The sequence below is a fragment of the Pantherophis guttatus genome, chromosome 7 (assembly GCF_059756535.1).
Source record: "Pantherophis guttatus breed Tessera chromosome 7, ASM5975653v1, whole genome shotgun sequence".
Taxonomy (NCBI): domain Eukaryota; kingdom Metazoa; phylum Chordata; class Lepidosauria; order Squamata; family Colubridae; genus Pantherophis; species Pantherophis guttatus.
This window is the reverse complement of record NC_142069.1, coordinates 17,584,575-17,607,501: the sequence shown is the minus strand read 5'-3', so window position 1 is coordinate 17,607,501 and position 22,927 is coordinate 17,584,575. Positions and strand designations below refer to the sequence as shown.

At 42.2% G+C, this 22,927-nt stretch overlaps 1 protein-coding gene across 2 annotated transcripts in view; it reads right to left on the bottom strand.

Annotated features, from left to right (window-relative positions):
• The window catches only part of LOC117655362 (sodium- and chloride-dependent betaine transporter-like), a 75,778-nt gene that overhangs the window by 39,422 nt on the left and 13,429 nt on the right, over positions 1-22,927 (bottom strand). The window contains exons 3-6 of one of the 2 annotated variants that reach the window (XM_034402752.3): positions 16,396-16,530; positions 12,755-12,895; positions 3,792-3,870; positions 1,891-2,023 (exon numbers count right to left, since the gene is read on the bottom strand). In XM_034402752.3, the coding sequence (XP_034258643.2) occupies positions 1,891-2,023; positions 3,792-3,870; positions 12,755-12,895; positions 16,396-16,530 (488 nt within the window). Of the gene's footprint in view, positions 1-1,890; positions 2,024-3,791; positions 3,871-12,754; positions 12,896-16,367; positions 16,531-22,927 lie in introns of both variants that reach the window. The other variant, XM_087873703.1, reaches the window with a different exon arrangement.

Sequence of the window (22,927 nt, the reverse complement as noted above, 5' to 3'; positions counted from 1 at the left end):
CAGATTAATATGAATAATTCGCAGGGTGTTTTTTTTTTTTTTAATTGGGAAAGTGGAGACCCAATACAACTTCCATGAAATGTGTGTCATAATCTGGGGGGCAAATGCAAGAGAAGACAACTGTATTTCCTGCTTGCCAAAATGATGGGCCTCTAGCGATGATGGGAGTACTGTCTTTTAATAATCAGACACTTCCTAACTGCAAATGTGCTCCTAACCATTCATAGCTTTAAAAATTAACACCGTCAACTTTAATTCTGCTTAGTAGGAATTGGCAACCAATGCCACTTAGGGATTGGTTAGCAGTGTAGCTGTGCATTTTACAGCAACTGCAACTTCCTCATACTTTTCAAGAAGAGACCCAGTTGATCTATTTGCAGTAGTCAAGTTGGGATACAATCAAAGCATGAACAAATATTGCCCAAGCCAAAAAGTTCAGATCCAGTTTCCTCTTTATCTACAACACCTCTCTCTTATCCAGAGATAACGTCAGCCTGTTTTCCTCATCTAGCCCATTATTAACTTAGGCAACGTTCAAAAGTATGAAGGCTTCCCTGAAATTGAGTGGAATGTTGTAATATTCCAGGTGACCTCCTCCAGCCTAGACTATTAACCTATGATGTTCCGTAGAACATCAGAGGTTAACAATCTAAAGATTAAACAATAGTTTCCCAATGTTACCTCTAAAAAGGGCCCCAACAGGAAGGTAAGGAATTATTGTTAACAATGTTCCTTAAACCCATTATCTCACAAATGGACTAGATGTACCCTGTTTCCCCCAAAATAAGACCTCCCCTAATAATAAGCCCAATCGGGCTTTTGAGTGCATTGCAATAAGGCCAAGCGCTTATTTCAGGGTTCAAAAAAAATATAAGACAGGGTCTTATTTTTGGGGAAACACAGTATTATCAATAATAGTAAGTTTCTAATAGTGGCTACTTCAATGGTTCTGGGAAATACAGAAGCAGGAGGATTCTTCTGCCTCTGATTTCTAACAGCTAGTAAAACCTAGAATAAGTTGGTTCTACAGGAAGTTTACAGAAGTTGAACAAGACTATTGATACCTCAAATGCTGGTATACCTGCACTCCATGAACTTTCCTATGTAGTAACTATTGTCGCCTCCTACTGAAAAAATTCTCACAAGTGAATGCTATTCTTGAAATTAATGTAGGTCCAAGCTACAGTTTTTGATCAAGGAATGTGACCCAAGTATGGACTAGATCAATTTTCCCAACCTGGAGTCTTTTGCATATGTTGGATTACAGTTCCTATCACTCTGTACTACGCTATTGGCTGTCATGGGATTTGTAATCTGAAATATCTGAAGGTACAAAATTGAAGTTTGATTGTGATTTATTTATTTATTTATTTGGTTCAATTTATATGCCGCCCTTCTCCGGAGACTCAGGGCGGCTTACAATGCGTTAAGCAATAGCCTTCATACTTTTGTATATACCTGCTTAGTAGGGCTTTCGGGGGCCCCCCAAGCGGTGTTCTTTTTTATACAAAGTCAGCTTATTGCCCCCACAATCCGGGTCCTCATTTTACCTACCTCGAAAGGATGGAAGGCTGAGTCAACCTTGAGACTGGTGAGATTCGAACTTGCAGTAATTGCAGGCAGCTGGTACTACTTAACAGCACCTTAGTCTGCTGTGCCACCAAGGCAGTTATTGCTATAAGAATTACGGAAAGGGCTCTAATTTGACCTTTTTCTCAGGTCTTAATACCCACTAAAATGGATCAAATTGTTTCCAATATTCCTCCTCCACATAGACATGCATATATTCCATGCATACTTTCATCCTGCTACTCTCTGATGCAAAAAGACTGACAGGACAGAGCAAAGCAAAGCAATTTAAGCATTAACCAAGCAAAGAGTAACTCCTACTTTGCCAGTGGACTTGACTCCTTTCCAGATGCAGAAATAGCAGATGATCCAGGCCAGCAAGAGGCAGAGAGCCAACTCCCAGCGCACAGTGCCCAGATCGTGAAGACCTTCTGTTATTTTCAGTGTTCGCCTCCTGAGAGGACAGATGAAAAGATGGGGGAGGTGAGGCATCTTTCTGCCAGCTCCTATTAACCCTTCATACCTGCTTCCTTGATAGCTTTTCCTCACTAAACGTCTTGAGTTTAACTTGGCCATTGCAGGTTAGACACAACAGTATCTGTCAGCCCAGGGGTGTCAAACTCGATTTCACGGAGGGCCGCATTGGGGTCGTGTTTGACCTTGGGGGGGGGTTGTGGCCAGCTCGACATCACTTGTGTCGGGGGTACCTGTGGTGGCCTGAGTGCTCTGCCAGTGAAAACAGGCTCCCGAGCTCCATTTTTGGCTGCAATGGCTGCCTGCAATCTTCTGCCAGTGAAAACAGAACTCGGGAAGGCTGCATGCAGGCCTCCCAAGCTCCGTTTTTGCTGGCAGAGGCACCGCGGGCCAGTCCTTCGCTATTTCCAGGACAGCCCCATGGGCAAGATTTAAGCACCTTGTGGGCTAGATCCAGCCCCCGGGCCATTAGTTTGACACCCCTATGTTAGCCCTTCAAAGTCCTCAAGCCCAAAAGCACAAACCATTATTAACACTTATTGTAAGCTAACAGAATCTTGCAAGTTTGAAAGTACTTTTCCTTCTTTTACTTTTCAGAAAAGGGTCCCTTATGAGATGTCCCCATTCCAACTATCCTTGTGTGGGCTGAGATACCTTATGCATGATTATTGTCAAGGCTGTGGCTCTTCCTCTTGTCTCCCAAGGTCATTCTCATAAACCATTCCTCGATCTTACCAGAATAATGATTGTGCTGGTTATCCTTGCTATCCAGACTAAAGGCTACAAACTGTACAGTCTTTATTGGTGACAGAGTGTTGAGGGAGAGAGAAAATGTGTTGACGATACTGATAAGCTTATGGATAGACAATGGCGTGTATTTCCCACTTGCCTTCATAAAATTTAGCCACTTTCCCCAGAAATTAATCAATGACTTAATTAGGTTTGAGTTGATGACATGTACATTCCTCCTCGAAAGAGACAGTGAGGGTGGGAAAAAGCAGCATAATATTTATACAGTATAGTTTGGCACTATGATTCAACAGGAAAAACTGGTCAATTTTTGCAATATAGATACTTTTTGCAATAAAAACTGCAAGTGCAGAAAACCCTAATCCTATGAAGTATTTCATTTAGAGCCTACTGCTATTATCATGTCACCATCAGGTTGCTTTCCTGCTGATTGTTTACCTTCTCTTATTAACCTAAATATTTGGATTTCTCTCTCTGCTGTTCTCAAAATAGCCTCCTTGCCCAGCCATCATACTGCAACTGCAGTGATATCTGAGTTCGGGATGAAACATAAGATAAAAATGTGACAAATAAATATATAAGAAAGTCTACCAACAATTTACAGTACATGCCTCACATTATTTTAGAGACTATGTTTTTGAGAAGATGCTGTCTGGATGTTTAGGACGGTAAAGAAATTTGGTAGGAAGAGGGAATAAGCAACCATCAATTGCAGATGATGTGGAATGCAGTGCTGCCATCTTGATATTTTTTTTAACCATCCCCGCAGACACCCCTGGGATGGTGGATATGCTGTAGATGTATGCAATGCCTGCTTTTTCTGTAGGCCTCACTACTTCAAAAACCTGAGGATGAACCCCATGTTTTCTCCACCTGCAGCCTATGAATTTCCTTCCCTTTGGACTTCAGCAAGGCCAGATCTACATATATTCCCTCTAAATCCTAGGGAAGGGATTTAAGGAAAGGAAATAAATAACCCAAATAATTGAAATACGTACTCCCAAAACTCGATAACTGGAGAAGTGGCGTTAGTATTATTCACAGAATCGGAGATATTCAGAACGTCCACACAGTATTCTGCCAGGAGAAAAAGAGACATGTGTAAGAGTAGGAAGAGATCTTGAAGGTCAACTGCTCCAACCCCATAATCAGTACAAATTCCCCACACGCTTAGAACATCCATTCAGAATCCAAACTATCTGGTGTGGTACAGCAACCAAATAGGACAGGTACAGACACCAACGGATAGTTAAGACCAGGGGTGAAATGCAGCAGGTTCTGACAGGTTCTGGAGAATGGGTAGCGGACATTTTGAGTAGTTCAGAGAACCAGCAAATACCACTTCTGGCTGGTCCCAGAGTGGGGTGGGAATGGAGATTTTGCAATATCCTTCCCCCAGGAGTGGGGAGGGAATGGGGATTTTGCAGTATCCTTCCCCTACCACACCCACCAAGCCACGCCCACCAAGCCACACCATACCCACCAAGCCATGCCCACAGAACCTGTAGTAAAACAAAATTGAAATTCACAACTGGTTAAGATTGCAGAAAAAACAATTGCAACCAGCTTGTTTTCCATAGAAGACCTCTTATATTGTGTGGGCCAGAGGAAGGACTGAGAAGATATCTGCAGACCTCTCACATCCTGGACATAAACTGTTTCAACTCCTTCCCTCAGGATGGCACTGTAAGGGATTGCAAGCCAAAACAACTAAACACAGGCAAGAGTTTTTTCCCCTCGTGCCATCACTCTAAAAGTAAAGGTTCCCCTGCACATCTGTGCTAGTCGTTTCCAGCTCTAGGGGGCAGTGCTCATCTCCGTTTCTAAGCCAAAGAGCCAGCGTTGTCCGAAGACGCTCTCCGTGATCATGTGGCCGGCATGACTCAATGCCGAAGGTGCAGGGAGCGCTATTACCTTCCCACCAAAGTAGTCCCTATTTTTCTACTTGCATTTTTACATGCTTTCAAACTGCTAGGCTGGCAGAAGCTGGGACAAGTACCGAGAGCTCACTCTGTTACGCGACGCTAGGGATTCGAACCGCTGAACTGACGACCTTCTGATCAACAAGCTCAGTGTCTTAGCCACTGAGCCACTGCGTCCTAACTGTACTGGCCATCACTCTACTGAACACCTAATTTGCTGCTTAATGTCTATTAACCCATATACAGTAGTGACCAAAATTGTGGAAACTTTTTGGGAAAAGTGTATTATTGAGGTTTGATGGCTAATAACACCACTTTTTTTGGAGTTTCAAGATAATCATATTCCACTGCTGGAATGGGCTAGGAATAGCCCAGACCTTAACCCAGTGGTGAAATGTAAAATTTGTTACTACTGGTTCTGTGGGCATGGCTTGGTGGTGGTGGTGGGGTAATGTGACTGGGTGGGCGTGGCCAATTTTTTTTTCACTTTTAAAACCATTTTTTCTACAACCTCTTTGGCCGAAGAGGTTGTAGAAAAAATGCTTTTAAAAGCCTCTGACGATCCCAGCTGAGTTGCCTGATTGTCAGAGACTTTTTTTTCTTTTAAAAGCTCTGACGATCCGAGCTGAGCTGCGCGATCATCAGAGGCTGATTTTTTTACTTTTAAAAGCATTTTTTCAGCCGAAGAGGTTGTAGAAAAAATGCTTTAAAAAAAAAAAGCCTCTGATGATTGCGCGGCTTAGCTGGGCATGGGGGAGGTAGGGATTTTTGCTACTGGTTCTCCGAACCACCCGCTGCCATCGCTACCAGATTGGGCAATCTGGTCCGAACCGGGAGCATTTCACCCCTGCCTTAACCCAGTTGAAAATCTATGGAGCCGACTAAAGAAACTTGCTAGTCAGAAGTGACCCAGCAATAAAACCCAGTTAATAGAAGCAATCATTCTTGGTTTCACATTATAACAGCTGCAGAACTAAAAGACTTCGTTCACTCCATGGGAAGATGTTGTAAGGTTGTAATTCATGCTAAAGGTTACCCAACTAATGATTAACTGATGTGATAATTTTTGTATATCTCGTTCTTTCTACGGGTTTCACTTTTATTCTTTATACTGTAACTGCTATTCTAATAGCAAATCCTTCATAAAAGTTATTGCATTACATTCTTGATTAAATTATCTTTCCATTGATATAAAATTTTATGGTACTACTCCAAAAAAAAAAAAGGTGGTGTTATTAGCTAGTTTTAGAAAATACACTTTTCCCAAATGTTTCCACAATTTTGGCCACTACTGTACTGTGGCTGTAATATTATTACTTATACTTATTATCTTCTTTACTCCCCCTTTTATTGGCTGTATTATTATTTATTTATTTATTTATTTATTTATTTCACATTTCTATGCCGCCCACTCTCCGAGGACTGTGGGCGGCTTACACCAAAGACAGTATACTAAATAGCATATTGCGCCCAACAATCTGGGTCCTCATTTTACCCACCTCGGAAGGATGTAAGGCTGAGTCAACCTTGAGCCGGTGAGATTTGATCCTCTGATCTGCTGAACTAGCAGTCAGCTGAAGTAGCTGCAGTACTGCACTCTAACCACTGCGTCACCTTGGCTCTTTATTATTATTATTATTATCATCATCATCATCATCATCATCATCATCATCATTACTATTCTGTTGCTTTGCATATACACTAAGTGCTTTTGTACCGGAGATAAATTCCTTGTGTGTCTAATCACACTTGGCTAAATAAAGTACTCAATTCAATTCAACTTTGCTGAGAGGCTTTTAGCAATATAAATGTTTCTGCTCCAAGAAAACTGACTCTGAGAGAAACCCTGAGGCTTTATTAAAACATCCATCCTTCCTTTTATTGGATTCCTCCTGTCTGGGGCTCCTGAACGACATGGCAGTTCCTCAAACATATATGAAATCCAGATGTCTCTGGAATGCAGATTGTTATCAAGTCATGCTGACTGTCGTAATTTAGGATTGCAGACCCAAACCCCTTCCTTCCTCTTCACATTTGTCTCTCTGTGTACATTCTGTCCCCCCACACCCTTTTTCATATATGCAGCTGCCCCAGAAAAAGCTGTTTGTAAAAATCATCTAGAGACAGAGGACACCACCAAAGCATCTAGGAGTGTTAGATAAATAAGAGGATGAGAGGATATTATGGAAAAAGTGTGACTAATGTAGAGAAGAAAAAGTAGGAGAAAGGTCGCGAAGCACAGAATGGGTGGCTGTCGAATACTCTGCGTACCTTGCCTTTAAGGGGCTTGGAAGTGTAAACCGGGAGGAAGGACTGAGTAGCCAAAGGTTTAGTTTGGATGTCAATATGCTGCTGTTGCAAGAAAGTTGCTTCTAATAAACAAGCTGTAGTAATCCATTTAATCAGGCAAATGCATGTTGCCACAGAACCAAATGTTACTATTTTTATGAAAGAATAATACTGGTTTTATTTCTCTTGGAAAGAAAATGATGCACTGCAGAAGAGATGGAACTGACATCGGATAAATGTTCTATAGTACCAGAGTCTGCCTATGGTTCAAAATGTTGACAGTTTGGCACTTATTTTTTATTTTATTTTATTTGTTTATTATATTTTCATCCAACCTTTATTATTTAGTAAGTAACTCAAGGCAACAGATATACATCATACTCCTTCCTCCTGTTATTTACCTCACAACAACCACACTATGAGGTGTGCTCAGCAGTGAAATCCAGACGGATCTATCTGGCTCGCACAAACCGGTAGTGCCGGCGGTGGGAAGCTGCGCCCACCCGCCGGGACATCATTACGTCCTGTTTTTTATCCTCTGCGCATGCGCAAAAGGCTCTGTACATGGGCAGAAGAGGCGTACGCGCTCCCATTCCCAAACCAGTAGCAAAGGGAAATGGATTTCACCGCTGGGTGTGCTGGGCTGAGGGAGTGTAAAAGCTTTCACGACTAGAATTCACTTTCTAGGACTAGAATTCACAGTCTGCCTGGTTTTTAGTCTGGTGCCTTAATCACTAGATCAATCTGGCTCTTTTCAAGCCCAATGACTTGTCAAACTAAAATTCAAGTATGTTTACCTGTAAAGGTAACTTTTGGTTATGTAGTTCAGCAGCAGTTTTTACGGTCATGGGTAGGAGAGGTTTGCAGCATGAGACCTGAGGAAATTGAATGGAGGGGTTACACCATTACATCTAAGCTACTTCCAGGTCCTTCTTCAGAGAATGTAGTGATTGACATTGTAGGACCCTTTGATAGGATTCCAGTGGGTTACCATTGTGCTATAATGTTGCTTGACTATTATAAGTGGCCAGAAGTAGCTTCACTTCAGCAGGAAAGACTGAATATTGAAGAGCCGTGGTAGCGCAGTGGTTACAGTGCAGTACTGCAGGCTACTTCTGCTGACTGCTGATTGCCAGCAGTTCAGCAGTTCAAGTCCCACTGGCACAAGGTTGACTCAGCCTCCCATCCTTCCGAGGTGGGAAAAATGAGGACCCAGATTGTTGGGAGCAATATGCTGGCTCTATAAACTGCTTAGAGAGGGCTGTAAAGCACTGTAAAGCGGTATATAAGTCTAAATGCTATTGCTATTGCTATATTGTTCTGTTGCTTTTAGTAGGGAAGGAGGCAATGGGAGGCAATTTACTGATGAAAATGTTTAGCAAAGAATAAAATTACAGAGGAGGGCATCAAAGTTACAGAGGAATGCATCAATCATTATCAAGCAAATGGGAGATTAACATGTTTGAGAGATTCAACAGAATCTGAAAGATAGACTATTTACAGCAAAGTTATAAGGAAAAAGTTAGGAAAAGTTGATTATGGAACATTAGCAATTATATGCCATTGAATAACACAGAGAAGTATTGCATGGAAGCTCTGGTATTGAGAAGACAAAATGGTGGAATGGTCATGATGCAAGCCTTCCTTGTATCATAATCATCATCAACAACAACAATACACACACACACACACACACACACACACACACACACAGAGTGGATGCCAATACATGGAAGAGAGAGACCAGATGAATGTGGCTGGCTCGGAAGATCAAAGCCAGATGCTGATTTAGGAGAGCATATGAGGAAAAGAGTGGAAAAGACATGAGATAAATTTTAAAAGGCCAGGTACTAGAGGTATAGGTACTAGAGATAAAAGAGATACAGTAGTAGATTTATACCTTTTGTAAATGTTTTAAAAGAAATGGGTTTCATATGTACAAATGTTTGATGGAGAGGGGGGAGGAGCTTCCCACTTTCCTATGAGATAGGAATGTCCACAGAGAAAAACAATCATGGTTGCTATCTTGACTTTTGACACACATCTCCTTATTTATTATTTAATTAAACTTATTATTTAATTAAGTAGGAAGTACGGGAAACCTTTGACGGTGCTGTATGAGCCCCAGGTTGACCAGTCAAATCAGAAAAGCTTCACAGGAGGTAAAGTTGAACAAAACCAGTGACAAGCTGAAGCTGAAAGATGGCCAGTCCAAACAAGACATCTGCCAAATTGGACAAAACATTAGGTTATGTAAAAGCTGAATCATGCGATGTTCTGAGGGAGAGAAATATACCCTCTGTCTTTAAGGAACTTGGGAGAATAAGCCAGCAGGAAGACAGGAATAGCCAAAAAGGAGGTTTGGATGTTGAAGTAGTACACTGTGAGGAAATTGCACCTGATAAACATTGTGTGAGGTTTTATTACTGCCTAGGGGACACAACAGAAACATGGGGGAATACATAATGTTGCACACCATCCTGTAAATTTCTTTCTTTGCTAGGACTCAGCTTCATTTCTAGTGGTGCCATCAATGGAGGACTTAGAAGTTTTAGATTCCCTTTGGTAAAACTAGCTAAAGGATTCCCAAATACAGCAAGATTGGGTCGTTATTTTTCAAAGGAAGTGAAGTGTCCATTGCTACCATCTCTTGGAGGGTCTATGACAATTTGCTGAGGCCAACTCGCCACGGCTAACTTGACATGGCCAACTCACCATGGCCAACTTACTACGGCCAACTTGCTGTGGGACAACTCACCATGGCCAACTTGCCACAAGACAACTTGCTATGGGACAAGAAATACTAATATCAAAGAAATGGTGGAATAGAATCATTACAGAAAGGATGCAAAAGGAGGGACAGAATGAAATGCGAAGGGCAAAAATTAAAATAACTTTTTATTTACTTTAAATAATTAAATAGAATTGTTAAATTGCCTCACAGTGAGTTGTCCTGTGGTGAGTTGGCCGTGGTGAGTTGGCCACAGCAAATTGGCTGTGGCAAGTTGTCCCATTCTCCTCTGGGAAGGCAACCCCCTCTTTTACAACACTAAATCTGGGGTTTAAAGTTGTCTAATTGCCCTGCTGTCTCCTAGAGATGTGTAGAGAAAAGGTTGACTATAGAACAGAAGTAGACGGTGTGTCTACAGTGGGACATAAACATCTGGTTATAGGGAGATATAGAGGGTAAGGGAATGGCCTTGAGAGACAGAAGGCAAAGACAATGGTCAGAGAAAAGAGTTCTGTGTTCAGGGTAAGAATGTAATGTGAGTAAATGTCTTACATAAAGATGAGGTGATGGGAATGCATTCAATCTTCTAGGATTCCATTAGTGTAGATTAACGATAAACATATTACAGACATACATGACATTGATTTAGTCTGATCTACCTTGAAGGGCTGAATGACGGAGGATGGAGAATAACACTCATATTCTACATCCCCCCACCCCACCCCCAGAGAAAGGAGGTAAAATGAACATGCAAAGCAGAGTATATCAGAACTTTAAAAATGTTCAGAGGTCAACCTGAATCATTATTGGGTTGCCCTGCTTTTCCAGAGTTTATCCATTTCCATGAAATAAAACAAATAGAATTCTGCCTAAATAAAGACATGGGTAGCCACTGGCATGTAAGAGGTAGGCAAGGAATTATGCTGCATCTGATTACTATGGGGCAGACTCAGTTTATGCCATCATTCTTGAGGCCAGAGGTTGAGACCAACTTTTTAAAAATGGTCTGCATCCCAAAGAATCAGAGAGGTGTGCTAAGATTGTAGAGAAGAGTTTGAATTTATTGATGGGAGAATGGTTTTCAGCCATCTCCACTAAAGGAGCCTGGTGGCTCGAGTGGTTGGAATGATGAGCAGGAGGTTAGCAAGCCCATGTTCGAGACCCAACAGCTGCCATGGGGCAGGGTTGAGTTCTCGTCCTTCACTCCAACTCCTGCCAGGGACATGAAAGGAGCTCCCAACTGGGCATGCCCAAGACAACAGTGATGTCACTGGCTAATCCTTTCAACCTAGAAGCGCTTCAGTGCTTTTGACAAAAGTGCAAAAACCACCTCCACTAACCTACCGTCCAGATATGCCGAGATCAGAAGTGTTAAAATGATAGAAGTACGACCATACCATTGTGACATACGTTTCATCACTTTCATATGAGTATATCATAATGCATGTACAAAGAAGTAGAGCAAGGGTGTCAAACTTGATTTCATTGAGGGCCTCATCAGGGTTGTGTTTGACCTCAGGGCCAGGGTGGGCATGGCCAAGGTGGGCATGGCGAGCTCGACGTCACTCGTGTCGGTGGCGCCTGTGGTGGCCCAAGTGCTCTGCCAGCAAAAATGGCCTCCGAGCTCCATTTTCAACTGCAACGGCTTCCTGCAACCCTCTGCCAGAAAAAACAGAGCTCGGGGGGGGGAGAGCTGCCCGCGGCCTTTGTGAGCTCCGTTTTCAGCTGCGACAGCCTCCTGCAACCCTCTGGCAGCAAAATAGCCTCCCACCAGCCAATTCACTCCCACAGAGAGGGGCTCCTCCGGGTGCCGTCAGCCAAGCAATGTTGGCTGGCAACCCCCAGGGGGAGAGCCTTCTCTGTGGGGGCTCCTGCCCTCTGGAACGAATTTCCCCCCAAGATGCGGAGGATTCCCGACTTACACACCTTCCGTGGGGCCCTCAAGACACTTTTATTTTTTTAAAATTTTTAATTGTCAATTCTTAATTTTTTTAAAACATTTAAATCGGGTAGTTTTATTTTAATTTGATATGGGCCAAACTATTTAATATTTTTAAATTGTTTTTAAATTTTATATTTGTGTGTTTTATGCTGGCTGTACACCGCCCTGAGTCCCTTTGGGAGAAGGACAGTATATAAATTAAATAAATAAATAATGAAAATGGAATTCAGGGGGGCCATGTGCGGCCCTCCCATGCTCCATTTTCGCTAGCAGAGGCACCGCGGGCCGATCCTTCACTGTTTTCAGGGTGGCCCCATCGGCCACATCCGGTCCGCGGGCCTTGAGTTTGACACCCCTTAAGTAGAGCTTACATGATGTTGGCATGACAATCCTTTCATCATCTGCTCCCTCTTGAGCCTTAGCCTACCCAAAGCTACTTCTGCCATCATTTTTAATGGGATGGGATTTTTATTCCAATTCATTGGAGGTGTGAAAAGTTGGCTGGGTAAGTAGGAAAGAAAAGATGGAGATGAAGCCTCTCTGCTTCCTATCCAAACAACACAAACACAAATCTGGTGGTTGCAATCTACTTATAATTTTGCAACCTTCCCTTAATGAGGAGCTGCATCAGCCCCCCCCACACACACACAAATACAACCAAAACAAAAAGTTCTACAATTTTAAAAGGTCTTCTTTACATAAGGAATTTGTTTTCTAAGTGAAAGAATGCCAAGGTTTTTCAATTTCAAGAAGTTCACACCCCACATATGTAACACATTTACTGAGTCAGAGAAAGAAAACGTAACATGCCATTCACCTAAAGCAGTGCTTCCTAAACTTGACAACCTTAAGATGTGTGGACTTTAGCTCCCAGAATTTCCCAGCCAGCCTTGCTGACTGAGGAATTCTGGGAGTTGAAGTCCACACATTTTAAAGCTGCCAAAGTTGAGAATCACTGATCTAAAGGTACTGGTGCACATATCATAAGTCCATGTTGTTTTGTCACTCAAAGCCAATAGTAGATGTACTGTTATTACTGTTGTTATATGCTGCAGATAGTTGCAGGTATGTACCTACCTGAGTTCCAGTAATTGTTGCAATTGGACCAGGGTAATACAGCTGAGAAGGAGTTAAAGAGGTAAAATAGGGCCCAAGACAGAATGACAATGTAATAAATATTCAGATAAGATTCAATCACTTGTGAAGCATATCCAATTCCTGAAAGAAGAGAAAAGATAGGTAAGAGTTCAATCAGGAAATGGGAAGCGGGCAACTGCCTTTGATTCAGGGGTGCTATTCAGAAGATTCTGACAGGTTCTGGAGAACCGGTAGCGGAAATTTTGAGTAGTTCAGAGAACCGGCAAATACCACCTCTGGCTGGCCCCAGAGTGGGGTGGGAATCAGGGGTGGGTTCTACTTACCTTTATTACCGGTTCGCAGCGGGGCCGCGCATGCACACTCGCTTCACTCGTGCGTGCGCGCTCTCTTCTGCGCATGCACAGAAGCATTTTGGTGATGTAGGGGTCGGTGGGCGGGGCCTCCCACCAGTTTTACTACTGGTTCTATAGAACCGGTGCGAACCGGGGGCAACCCACCACTGGTGGGAGTGGAGATTTTGCAATATCCTTCCCCCAGGAATGGGGAGGGAATGGGGATTTTGCAGTATCCTTCCTCTGGAGTGGGGTGGGAATGGAGATTTTTCAATATCCTTCCCCTGCCATGCCCACCAAGCCACACCCACCAAGTCACGCCCACAGAACCGGTAGTAAAAAAAATTGAATTCCACCACTGCTTTGATTCAATGAGTGTTGATTAGAGAGTAAATGGAGTCTCCATCATTTTTAATGCTAGGACTGCATAGAAGGTGTGTTTACATAAAACACCAATCCATGGGTAATCAAAGTGTGGTTTGTTCAATTAACACTTTTCTGGGTTTACGTGTTCACACTGAACTAACTATTTACAGGGGTGTCAAACCCGATCACATTGTGGGCCATATCGTGACATATTACGATGTGTCTTTCCTTTGTGGAGCCGAGGTGGGTGTGGCCTGCGCGGGTCAGTTTGACAGGCCTGAACTATTAGCAATATTAGCTAGTTTTTCAATAATATGCTAGCTAAAATTGATATCCTTTGGACATCATCCAAGAGACAATAAGATTCTTCCCACTTCCCCTCCAAGGTCAGGCATAGAAGTTGAAGGAGGAGGAAGAAGAGGAAAAATCCAATATTGGTTTTGACAGCTTCTTTGTTGTGAATTTTTTGGGAGCAAAACTCAGCGCAGAGTTTTATTTTGAAAACGGTGCAGTGCCCTTGATCTACATCTCAAATGAAATTGTTAGATTGAGCATTGTTGATGAAATATGTATTTATCATCACATGCAATTTGGCCTTTAGATTGGTCATGCATCATAGCCCAAACATAGCTCTTGTTTGAAATATGTACAATGGAAAGCCTGTGGGATGATTGAACTCTTCTTTGCTGATGTTTCTGGATGCTAACAATATACATGAGACAAAATGGAAAACTCTGGGGAAAAAACAGTAGATTCAGTCTATGCAATGTAAGCTATAGGATACTGGTAAGAACTGTACTTTCACACTGTTTCATTGTACTATCAACTTAACCCACCTTAACTTTAGGTCTGCAGTTTAGGGTGCAGGGGTTAGGGATCTTGTATGCTTATTCTTTGCCCCCACCCTAATTTATAAGATGCTTTATTGGTTCTTCTTTTGACACCACTCCAAATGTTGACGCTGGCCCAGCTTGGTTTAAAAATAATCTGCAATGACGCAGCAACGTTTCCATCAGGACATTTTTCAATGACCATAGTCAGAAATACCACTTTCAGTTTGGCACTATAGATTTGGGGGGGGATAACTGTCATAATCTGTGCTTTGTTTGCACCAACATGCATTATATAAATAAAATATTTTTTTAAAAAACCCTATCAATATACATTTGAAAAAAACCCTTGCTTTTCAATTTTTTTTGTAAAGTTGTTTGTAGAGCAAAGCATCTAAACTAATGTACAATTTATAAATTTTGTTCTTATTCTGTTGGCCGACTTCCTTACAGTTGCTCTCATTAGACACATTCTAACGCGGATGGCGTCTTTTGTATTTCTGCCAACCCTTCTCATTTTGCTGCCTGAGATAGACCCAATGAGCACCCTCCCATTCTATTTCCAGCAGCCAATTGGGATTGGCCTTTGAATTGTATTCAGCACTGGTTGTAATCCATCACATCTGGAAAACTGCAGAAGACTTAAGGAATGCTGAACTCTCTGAGTAGCATAAATAGGAGAATGGAGAAGGAACAGCTAAGAAGCTCTACCTGATCCAGGAAGAATAATTTGGGGGACAGAGTGGAGGAGGAGCCCAGTACTCAGCTGTGTGTCCTAGCAGTACAAATGGCTGGCTGTATGATGTGTGGTGTACTATCAGTTACTACAACATCACCAATAGTGGGATTTAAATCCTGGCAGTACCGGTTCGCTATTGGTAGCGTGCGGTGCTTCTGCACATGCACAGAGTGTTTTTGATGATGTCTGGGTGGGTGGGCGGAGCCTCCCGCCACCACCGCTAGCGGTACGCCCACTGAACATCACCCATAATGAGTGGACACCTCTAACTATGCAATCCATCTCTCTTCCACTTCTCTGTACACAAGAATGGCCCTTGATCTTCAAACCTCTCTTTATAACATGGTTGAAAATGTCCTCCTGTATTAGATCTGAAGACAAAGAACTTGGGGCTGGGGAATTCCGGGAGATGAAGCCCACAAATTTTAAAGTTGCCAAATTTGGAGACCTCTGCTTTAGTACATCCAATGTTATTCCTATTTTCCTCAGCCTATCTCCCAAGCTGTTTCATTGTTGGAAACTGGGGTCCGCCACATCTGCAAAGCCCCATGCATGAAACTTTTGCTCATGAGAAATGATTAAAATCGACATTTCCCATCTGCAGGTTGAAATTATGTAAGTTGGTTGTTTTTGAACAACCCACTAACACAATTGATTGAGGTTGACTGAGACACTGATTTGCAAACTGACTATATACTTTGGAGTGGGGGCAACCCACTATGCTAAAATGTGTTAAGCTAGTCCATGATCTGAATGGAGCCAAGAGTCTTCTCTACTGGGCAGGACGCAGACTCTGATTTGCTGGCTGGCCAGAAGAAAAAGAACTGAGTGCATATTTAACATAAATAAAATCTAACTCTTGCAAGAGAGGATTAACCTCTACTCAAAAAGTTTTCGATATCCAGCTGCTTCTTGAAAGAGATGCCTTCACAAATCTATCCCAGTCCATAATTTGCTTTGCTGCTACTTTCATCTAAATCCCATCACATGTTTAAAAGTAACCACTGGCATGTCTTTTTGTTTTGATTCCAGATTCCATTTCCAAGTATCTGCCCTTTGCTTTCTCCAGCATCCTGGATGCGTTCCAACTCTAGGCATGCCTTGTCCCAGTCCCCCCCAATCTGGTCGTTTCTTTACCTCTCTCTTTGTTACGCAACACTAATTCTACCTCCAACAGAGAATCTCTGGATGACTCACACTTTTATCTTTGAGGATAGGATGAAACAGGTGCACTGTCAGCCTTTGGCCCTCAGCCATGCCCTGTGGCTAGGAAACTCAGAGGGAATCAAATCAAAAAGTACACCAAGTTCTTGATGGAAAGTTACCAGGATTTCTGATGTACCACCAATGTACCTTCAAAGATAGGACAGATCTTTCTCCAGGCAGTGATTCCTCCTTGACTGGTGTATTGTCCCAAAGCTGTCTCCAAGAGGAAGAGTGGAATTCCACAGATAAAGAGAAAGATGGCATATGGAATTAAGAAGGCCCCTGTTGGTAACAGAAAGGGAGGAAATGTTGGTGGAACAAATGTCATTTGTTAAATGTGCTTTCAAGAAGAAGAAGAAAAAAGAACATTTCACACTAGGGCCGTGATGGTGAACCTATGGCACCACGTGCCACAGGTGGCACGTGGAGCCATATCGGTGGGCACGTGAGCTCAGTTTGCCGACTTCTGGAAGTTGGGAAATGGGCTGTTTCTGGCCTCCGGAGGGCCTCTGGAGTAGGGTAATTATGCATATTTTCCACCGAAGTGTTGCAGCACTTGTAATTTCTTACCCAAAAGGTATTTAAGAGCAGGTGAACTACAAATGTCCCAAAGGTGCTTTTGAAAAGATAAGTTTCAAAAGGCAACTGCCCTTGGGACAACCATGACCTGGATGATTGAGAATCTCCATAGACATGTGGACCAAAAATCTAGCACTTCTTTGCAGCTTTTTTTAAGCACCCTGCTTTTTTCCAGAATGATGCAACTAAGACATGTTCTGCAAGATTCTTTCCAAATCCCTTTTTGGGAATTGCATCTGAAGCACTTCACACCCTTGTTTATTAATTAAATCTATATATTGCCCATTGTCACTGTTTGAGGCAACTCTAGGTGGCCAAAATGTGACCCAAATTCTTGTATCAAGCCAAGAGTAAGGCTTGATACAAGATATTGCTGACTTGCAATACTGTTCTTCTTTCCAAGCAGGTCATGCTTCCTAGGAATATTGGTAGTTACTGTTCATCAACTTCTCGAGTATCACTTGCTGTTTATCATTAAATCCGATCCTAATGAAAACTGCTTGAGAAAGAAGACAATGGTGAGAACATAGAAACAGTAAGGAAAGTTAAAGGCCTGGGGTTATACAGATTGTAATCCAACCAGCTAAGGAAGGCTGTGTTATAGAATCAAAAAGACACTGAATGGTTATCATGTATGACTAACATATCCGGCCTTGTAAAAGCTAATGGTTTCTCCATCTCTTTGCTACTGTTCAGTGGCATCTGGATTTCAGCAGCCCAGAAATGGTGGTCCTAATATTAAGATTTCTCCAAATAGGGAAAATTCCAAAGCTGCAAGCATTTTAGCCAAAGTGTGATTGTCCTGGGAACCAGGCCAGATGACTCTTAAGAATGTCTTTTGTAATACATGGTTTATTTAGCTATAAACCACAAGCTAAACAAAAGTAGAAATCAGCCTCATTAATATACTAGCAGATTCTTTGAGATGATTGGTGATTTATTTATTTGTTTGCTTGTTTGCTTGCTTGCTTGCTTATTTATTTTATTTTATTTTATTTTATTTTATTTTATTTTATTTTATTATTTTATTTTATTTTATTTTATTTTATTTTATTTTATTTTATTTTATTTTATTTTATTTTATTTTATTTTATTTTTCTATGACCACCCATCTCCACAAATGACTCTGGGCAGCTCACGATATTCGAAAATATATGTATTACAATTAAAATCTTAAAAACATTCCAAAAGAATAAAAAGAATAAAAACCTTTAAAATGCAAAAAAAAAAACATTAAAACATCTGAGCACAGGTAGTCCTCAACTTACGACCACAATTGAGCCCAAACTTTCTGTTGTTAAGTGAGATATTTCTTGCCACGGTTGTGAAGCGAATCACTGCAGATGCTACGTCCTTAACACGGTTGTTAAGGGCATTAGGCTTCCCCATTGACTTTGCTCGTCAGAAGGTCGCAAAAGCAAAAGACATCACATGACCCTGGGGCACTGCAACCGTCATAAACATGAGTCGCTTGCCGAATGTCCGAATTTTGATCACCTGACCATGGGGATGCTGCAAGGATTGTAAATGCGAAAACTGTCCTAAATCATATTTTCAGTGCTGCTGTAACTACAAGAACTGTTGTAGATTGAGGACTATCTGTACCATTCAAGGTATGTAAAATGCAAATGAACTCGATGGATCTTTGGACTTGAGAATGCTGAAACAACCCTTTTTGTCTTTGCCAAACTTACTCTTTTCATTTGTTATCTTATCAGCACAACCTCTGTGCAAATTGCTTCCCGAGTCTATAAAAGTTGGTTGAAAATAGAATCATAGAAGCCAAAGATAGTTCATCAGCAATGGCTTTTTAATAGAGTAGACATTCATTGATTTAAGAATTTCCCACTTTCTTCCTTAATTGAAATACAAAAGCAGCACCATTAAAGTGCTGGTTTTTTTTTTTAAAAAAAAAATGATATTTCACAACTTGATTCCGCACTTTTGGCCAAGGCGGAGATCTGTGAATCAAAACCAGCAAGTATATTTTCAGGATGTTTCATAATTCTAATCTCTCCATAGACCAGGAGTCCTCAAACTTTTTAAACAGGGGGCCAGTTCACGGTCCCTCAGACTGTTGGGGGGGGCCGGACCGGCTGGGTGGCGGTGGCTAGGTGGTCATGTGACTGGGTGGGCGTGGCCAATTTAGCAGTCCATTAAACAATACACACAAATTAAACTTTAATTTGTTTTGCTCCTGGGGGTGGAAAGCAGGTTAGTGAAGGGATGCGGCTGCCTTGGGGACAGGTGAGGGACTTCTGTTTGCGTGTGTGTGTGTGTGTGTGTGTGTGTGTGTGTGTGTCTCCCTCCCTCCCCCCGTGTGTTTCTCTCTCTCCCTCTTTCCCTCCCTCCTTCCCTCTTTGGAGGCTGGGGAGGATAACAGTACCACTCCAGTACCACTTTGCCGCCCACTTTGGCCTCCTGAGGCCTCCACGTGTCCTGTTTTTGGCCTTGGCCTCCAGAAGGCGGGTGCGGGCCAGCAGGTAGGTGGGGTGATGTGGACGGGGCAGCCTCATTGTCCCACACGGGCCAGATTAATGGCTTCGGCGGGCCGTATCCGGCCCTGGGCCATAGTTTAAGGACCCCTGCCATAGACTATGTGCAAATCCGCGTACATTAGATATAAAGATAAAAACGGGCCTTCTTTCGCACTTGAATTTGGTACTTTTCACTCTTATTAAATCACTCTGTCAACGTCTGAGACTGCGACATCAAGGCCACAAGTGAGGAGAATGGAGGGGATTGCACGGGGCGCACAGATGGGTGTGAGGGATGTAGTCGTGAGGGACTCACGGGCGGTGGGACGAAGGAGCGAGGAATAGGAGCAGCGGTGTTTGAGGCTGGCGAAGACACCCAATACCTCACACCCATCTGTGCACCCTGTGCAATCCCCTCCCCCCTCCTTGCTTGTGGCAACTCCGAAATGGCACGCAGGGGGCATGGCCTCAATGTCGCCATCTCGGACATTGACACATTCACTTGATGTAGAAAATCTGGAAAAACAACTGATTTAAGCCCTGATTATGTATCAGAGCCTACAGGACTATCAGAACTGAATTAGCAAGGAAGGCAGTAATAAGAAACTAAAGTCCAGTTTTTGTTCTGAACATAAGATTAAACTCTTAAGAATTTGTGGGCATGGTAAATGAATAAAAGAGATGGAGGGAATAGGCAACACCACAATAGCGCTTAATTTACTAAATAATCTGAGACTGGGGCCTTTAAGTGAATAGGAACTTTGAAACCTCAGACTTTTCCAAGAGTTTTCGGGTATTTGTGGAGCTTGGAGTTGTGGAATGCAAGAATTTTCTCCCTTGGACTTTTTAAATTTATTTATTTATTTTCAAAAAAGTTTTTATTTTTATTTCTCATAAACACATTTACATTTACAGTCATTTATCCATCATTTTTCATTCATCTTATCTTTTAACTTTCATTTTTAATTTTTACTTTTTGGGGGCTGCTCTTTTACCATTTACCTTTATCACAACCTTTCTTCTTCTCCTCCCCTTCTCTTCCTTCCTCTTTCTCCTCCTACTTTCATTGTTCCTCCTCTCCTTCTCTTTCCTACTTCCCTTTCCCTTCCCCCACTGCTATCGAGCAGGGGTGAAATGTAAAATGTGTTACTACCAGTTCTGTGGGTGTGGCTTGGTGTGGGGGGGTTAATGTGACTGGGTGGGCGTAGCCAACTTTTTTTTTTTTTAACTTTTCAAAGCATTTTTTCTAATGCTTTGAAAAGCCTCTGGCGATCAGGCAACTCAGCTGGGATCATCAGAGACTTTTCAAAGCATTTTTTTTACCACCTCTTCGGCCAAGAGGTTGAAGAAAAAAATGCTTTGAAAAGCTTCTGAGGATCCCAGCTGAGCCGCGCGATCATCATAGGCTTTTTTTTTTACTTTTAAAAACATTTTTTCGTCGGAAGAGGTTGTAGAAAAAATGCTTTTAAAAATTAAAAAAAAAGCCTCTGATGATTGTGTGGCTCAGCTGGGCATTGGGGGGTGGGGGGAGCAGGGATTTTTGCTACCAGTTCTCCGAACCATCCGCCGCCATCACTACCGGATCGGGCGATCCGGTCCGAACCGGGAGCATTTCACCCCTGCTATCGAGGTCTAAAATGTCAAGGCTGGTGATATTGGGAATTTTATTTCGAGCAGAGGATTTGAGGACTATTCTAATAAAATATCTCTGGACCCTCTAATGTATTGATGTCTGAAATACAGTGAGGGTTCCAGGCAGGTGAGCAGTATTCAAGTATAGGTCTGGGAAAAGTTTTGTATGCCCTAGTTTGAAGTATAGACTTTGTGTCTTGCAAGCTATCCTTCCTAATTTGCTCAAATGAATTGTCTCGGTGGCCAACCCATAAAGTATAAGCTCCATCACTTTGGGGGGGAAAAGGAAAAAAAAGGAAAAGGAAACACATGCTTTGTGACCCATGTTTTCTGGACTGTTGCAATAGTCCATCTGTTTGCAATACTCACATTCTGTTTCCTAGAAAAAAAAACCCTGATTTTGTTTTCTACGGTTGTTTGTCTAGTCCCGGCAACAATAACTCTGAGTGAGATGCATTCCCATGATGGACAATTAACTACAAGGCCTCAGCAAGGAGCATTTCCCTCTGGCCTGAATGCTGGTCATAGTTAAAAACATTAGACCTCTGACATCCTCAACTATTTTCTCAGTACCAATTTAAATCCGGATAACTGGAACTTGAGGCCGAAAATAACGATAACAGAGTTGGAAGGGGCCTTGGAGGTCATCTAGTCCAACCCCCTGCTCACACAGGAGACCTATACTAGGGATTCGAACCGCCGACCTTTCTGATTGACAAGCTCAGCGTCTTAGCCACTGAGCCACCTAGCCAGGTATGTTAAAGGCATGTTAATTTGCATCCATACTGAACCCAATGAGATACATGGAATAATGCATCGTCAGCTGTATTTTACACAAATGTGGGTCATTCCCACATGTACAGTTTCTTTTTTTTTTTTTATTGAAAAGTTTTATGAAAAATGCAAACATTTTCACCCCCCCACCCTTCCCCCCTCAACCCCCCCTCCCCTTCCCTCCCTCCCTTCCCCTCCCTCCCCCCACCCCCCTCCCTAGACTTCCCAGAACGAGCACAGGGTATAGCATTCACAAACCAAGAACTAAAATGTGCTAACAAATTATTACATTTCATATTCTCCCTAGGTCCTTAACTCCTTGTAACTCAGAAAAAAACAAACATAAACTACTTAATATTATTTCATTCATAAGCTATATGAATCTTCTTATTCGGATACTTCTTCTGTATGTAATCAATCCATTTTCTCCATTCCGATATATCTCTCTCATTTGAATGGTCTTTAAGGTATGATGAAATTTTTGCCATTTCCGCCAGATGCACAACTTTTAATGTCCATTCCTTAATAGTAGGTGGATCTTCCTTCTTCCAGTACTGTGCCACCAGTAATCTGGCAGCTGTTATTAAGTTCAAAACCAGCTTAGTCTCTATTACAGTACAATCCGTAACTATTCCCAACAGAAAAAACTGTGTACACATGTACAGTTTCAAGTACATCCAATGTGCAATATTTAGTTAGCCTTTGGTTACCAGAACTTCGTCAAGCTCTTCTGCTGAAGGATAGCATCTTCCCAGTTTCTCAAGCACAATACGTTGTCTCTGGGGAAATGTGATTTCCTGTCCCATTATTTAGTCAACAATCTACACTGAGACCGCAGGTGGAATGTAGCTATAGAAATGTGAGGAATCCCTATTAAACAAGATCTGTCGTGCTATTAAAGATCCTGATGACTCTACCACTCTCTGTAGGTTCTCCCCAGGAATATCTGTATTTTAAATTAATTCTCTGGGGGCAGTGTGCTCATTTATCATATTCATTCACTTTGGTATTTGCAATGGAACTTAGGGGATCAAAAGATGAAGCAACACAATATTGTAATGCAAGTCCCACCTCTTTTCTATATGCACTATGAAGTAGTGGCGAAATGTAAAATTTGTTACTACCGGTTCTGTGGGCGTGGCTTGGTGGTGGTTATGGGTAATGTGACCGGGTGGGCGTGGACAACTTTTTTTTTTTTAACTTTTAAAACCATTTTT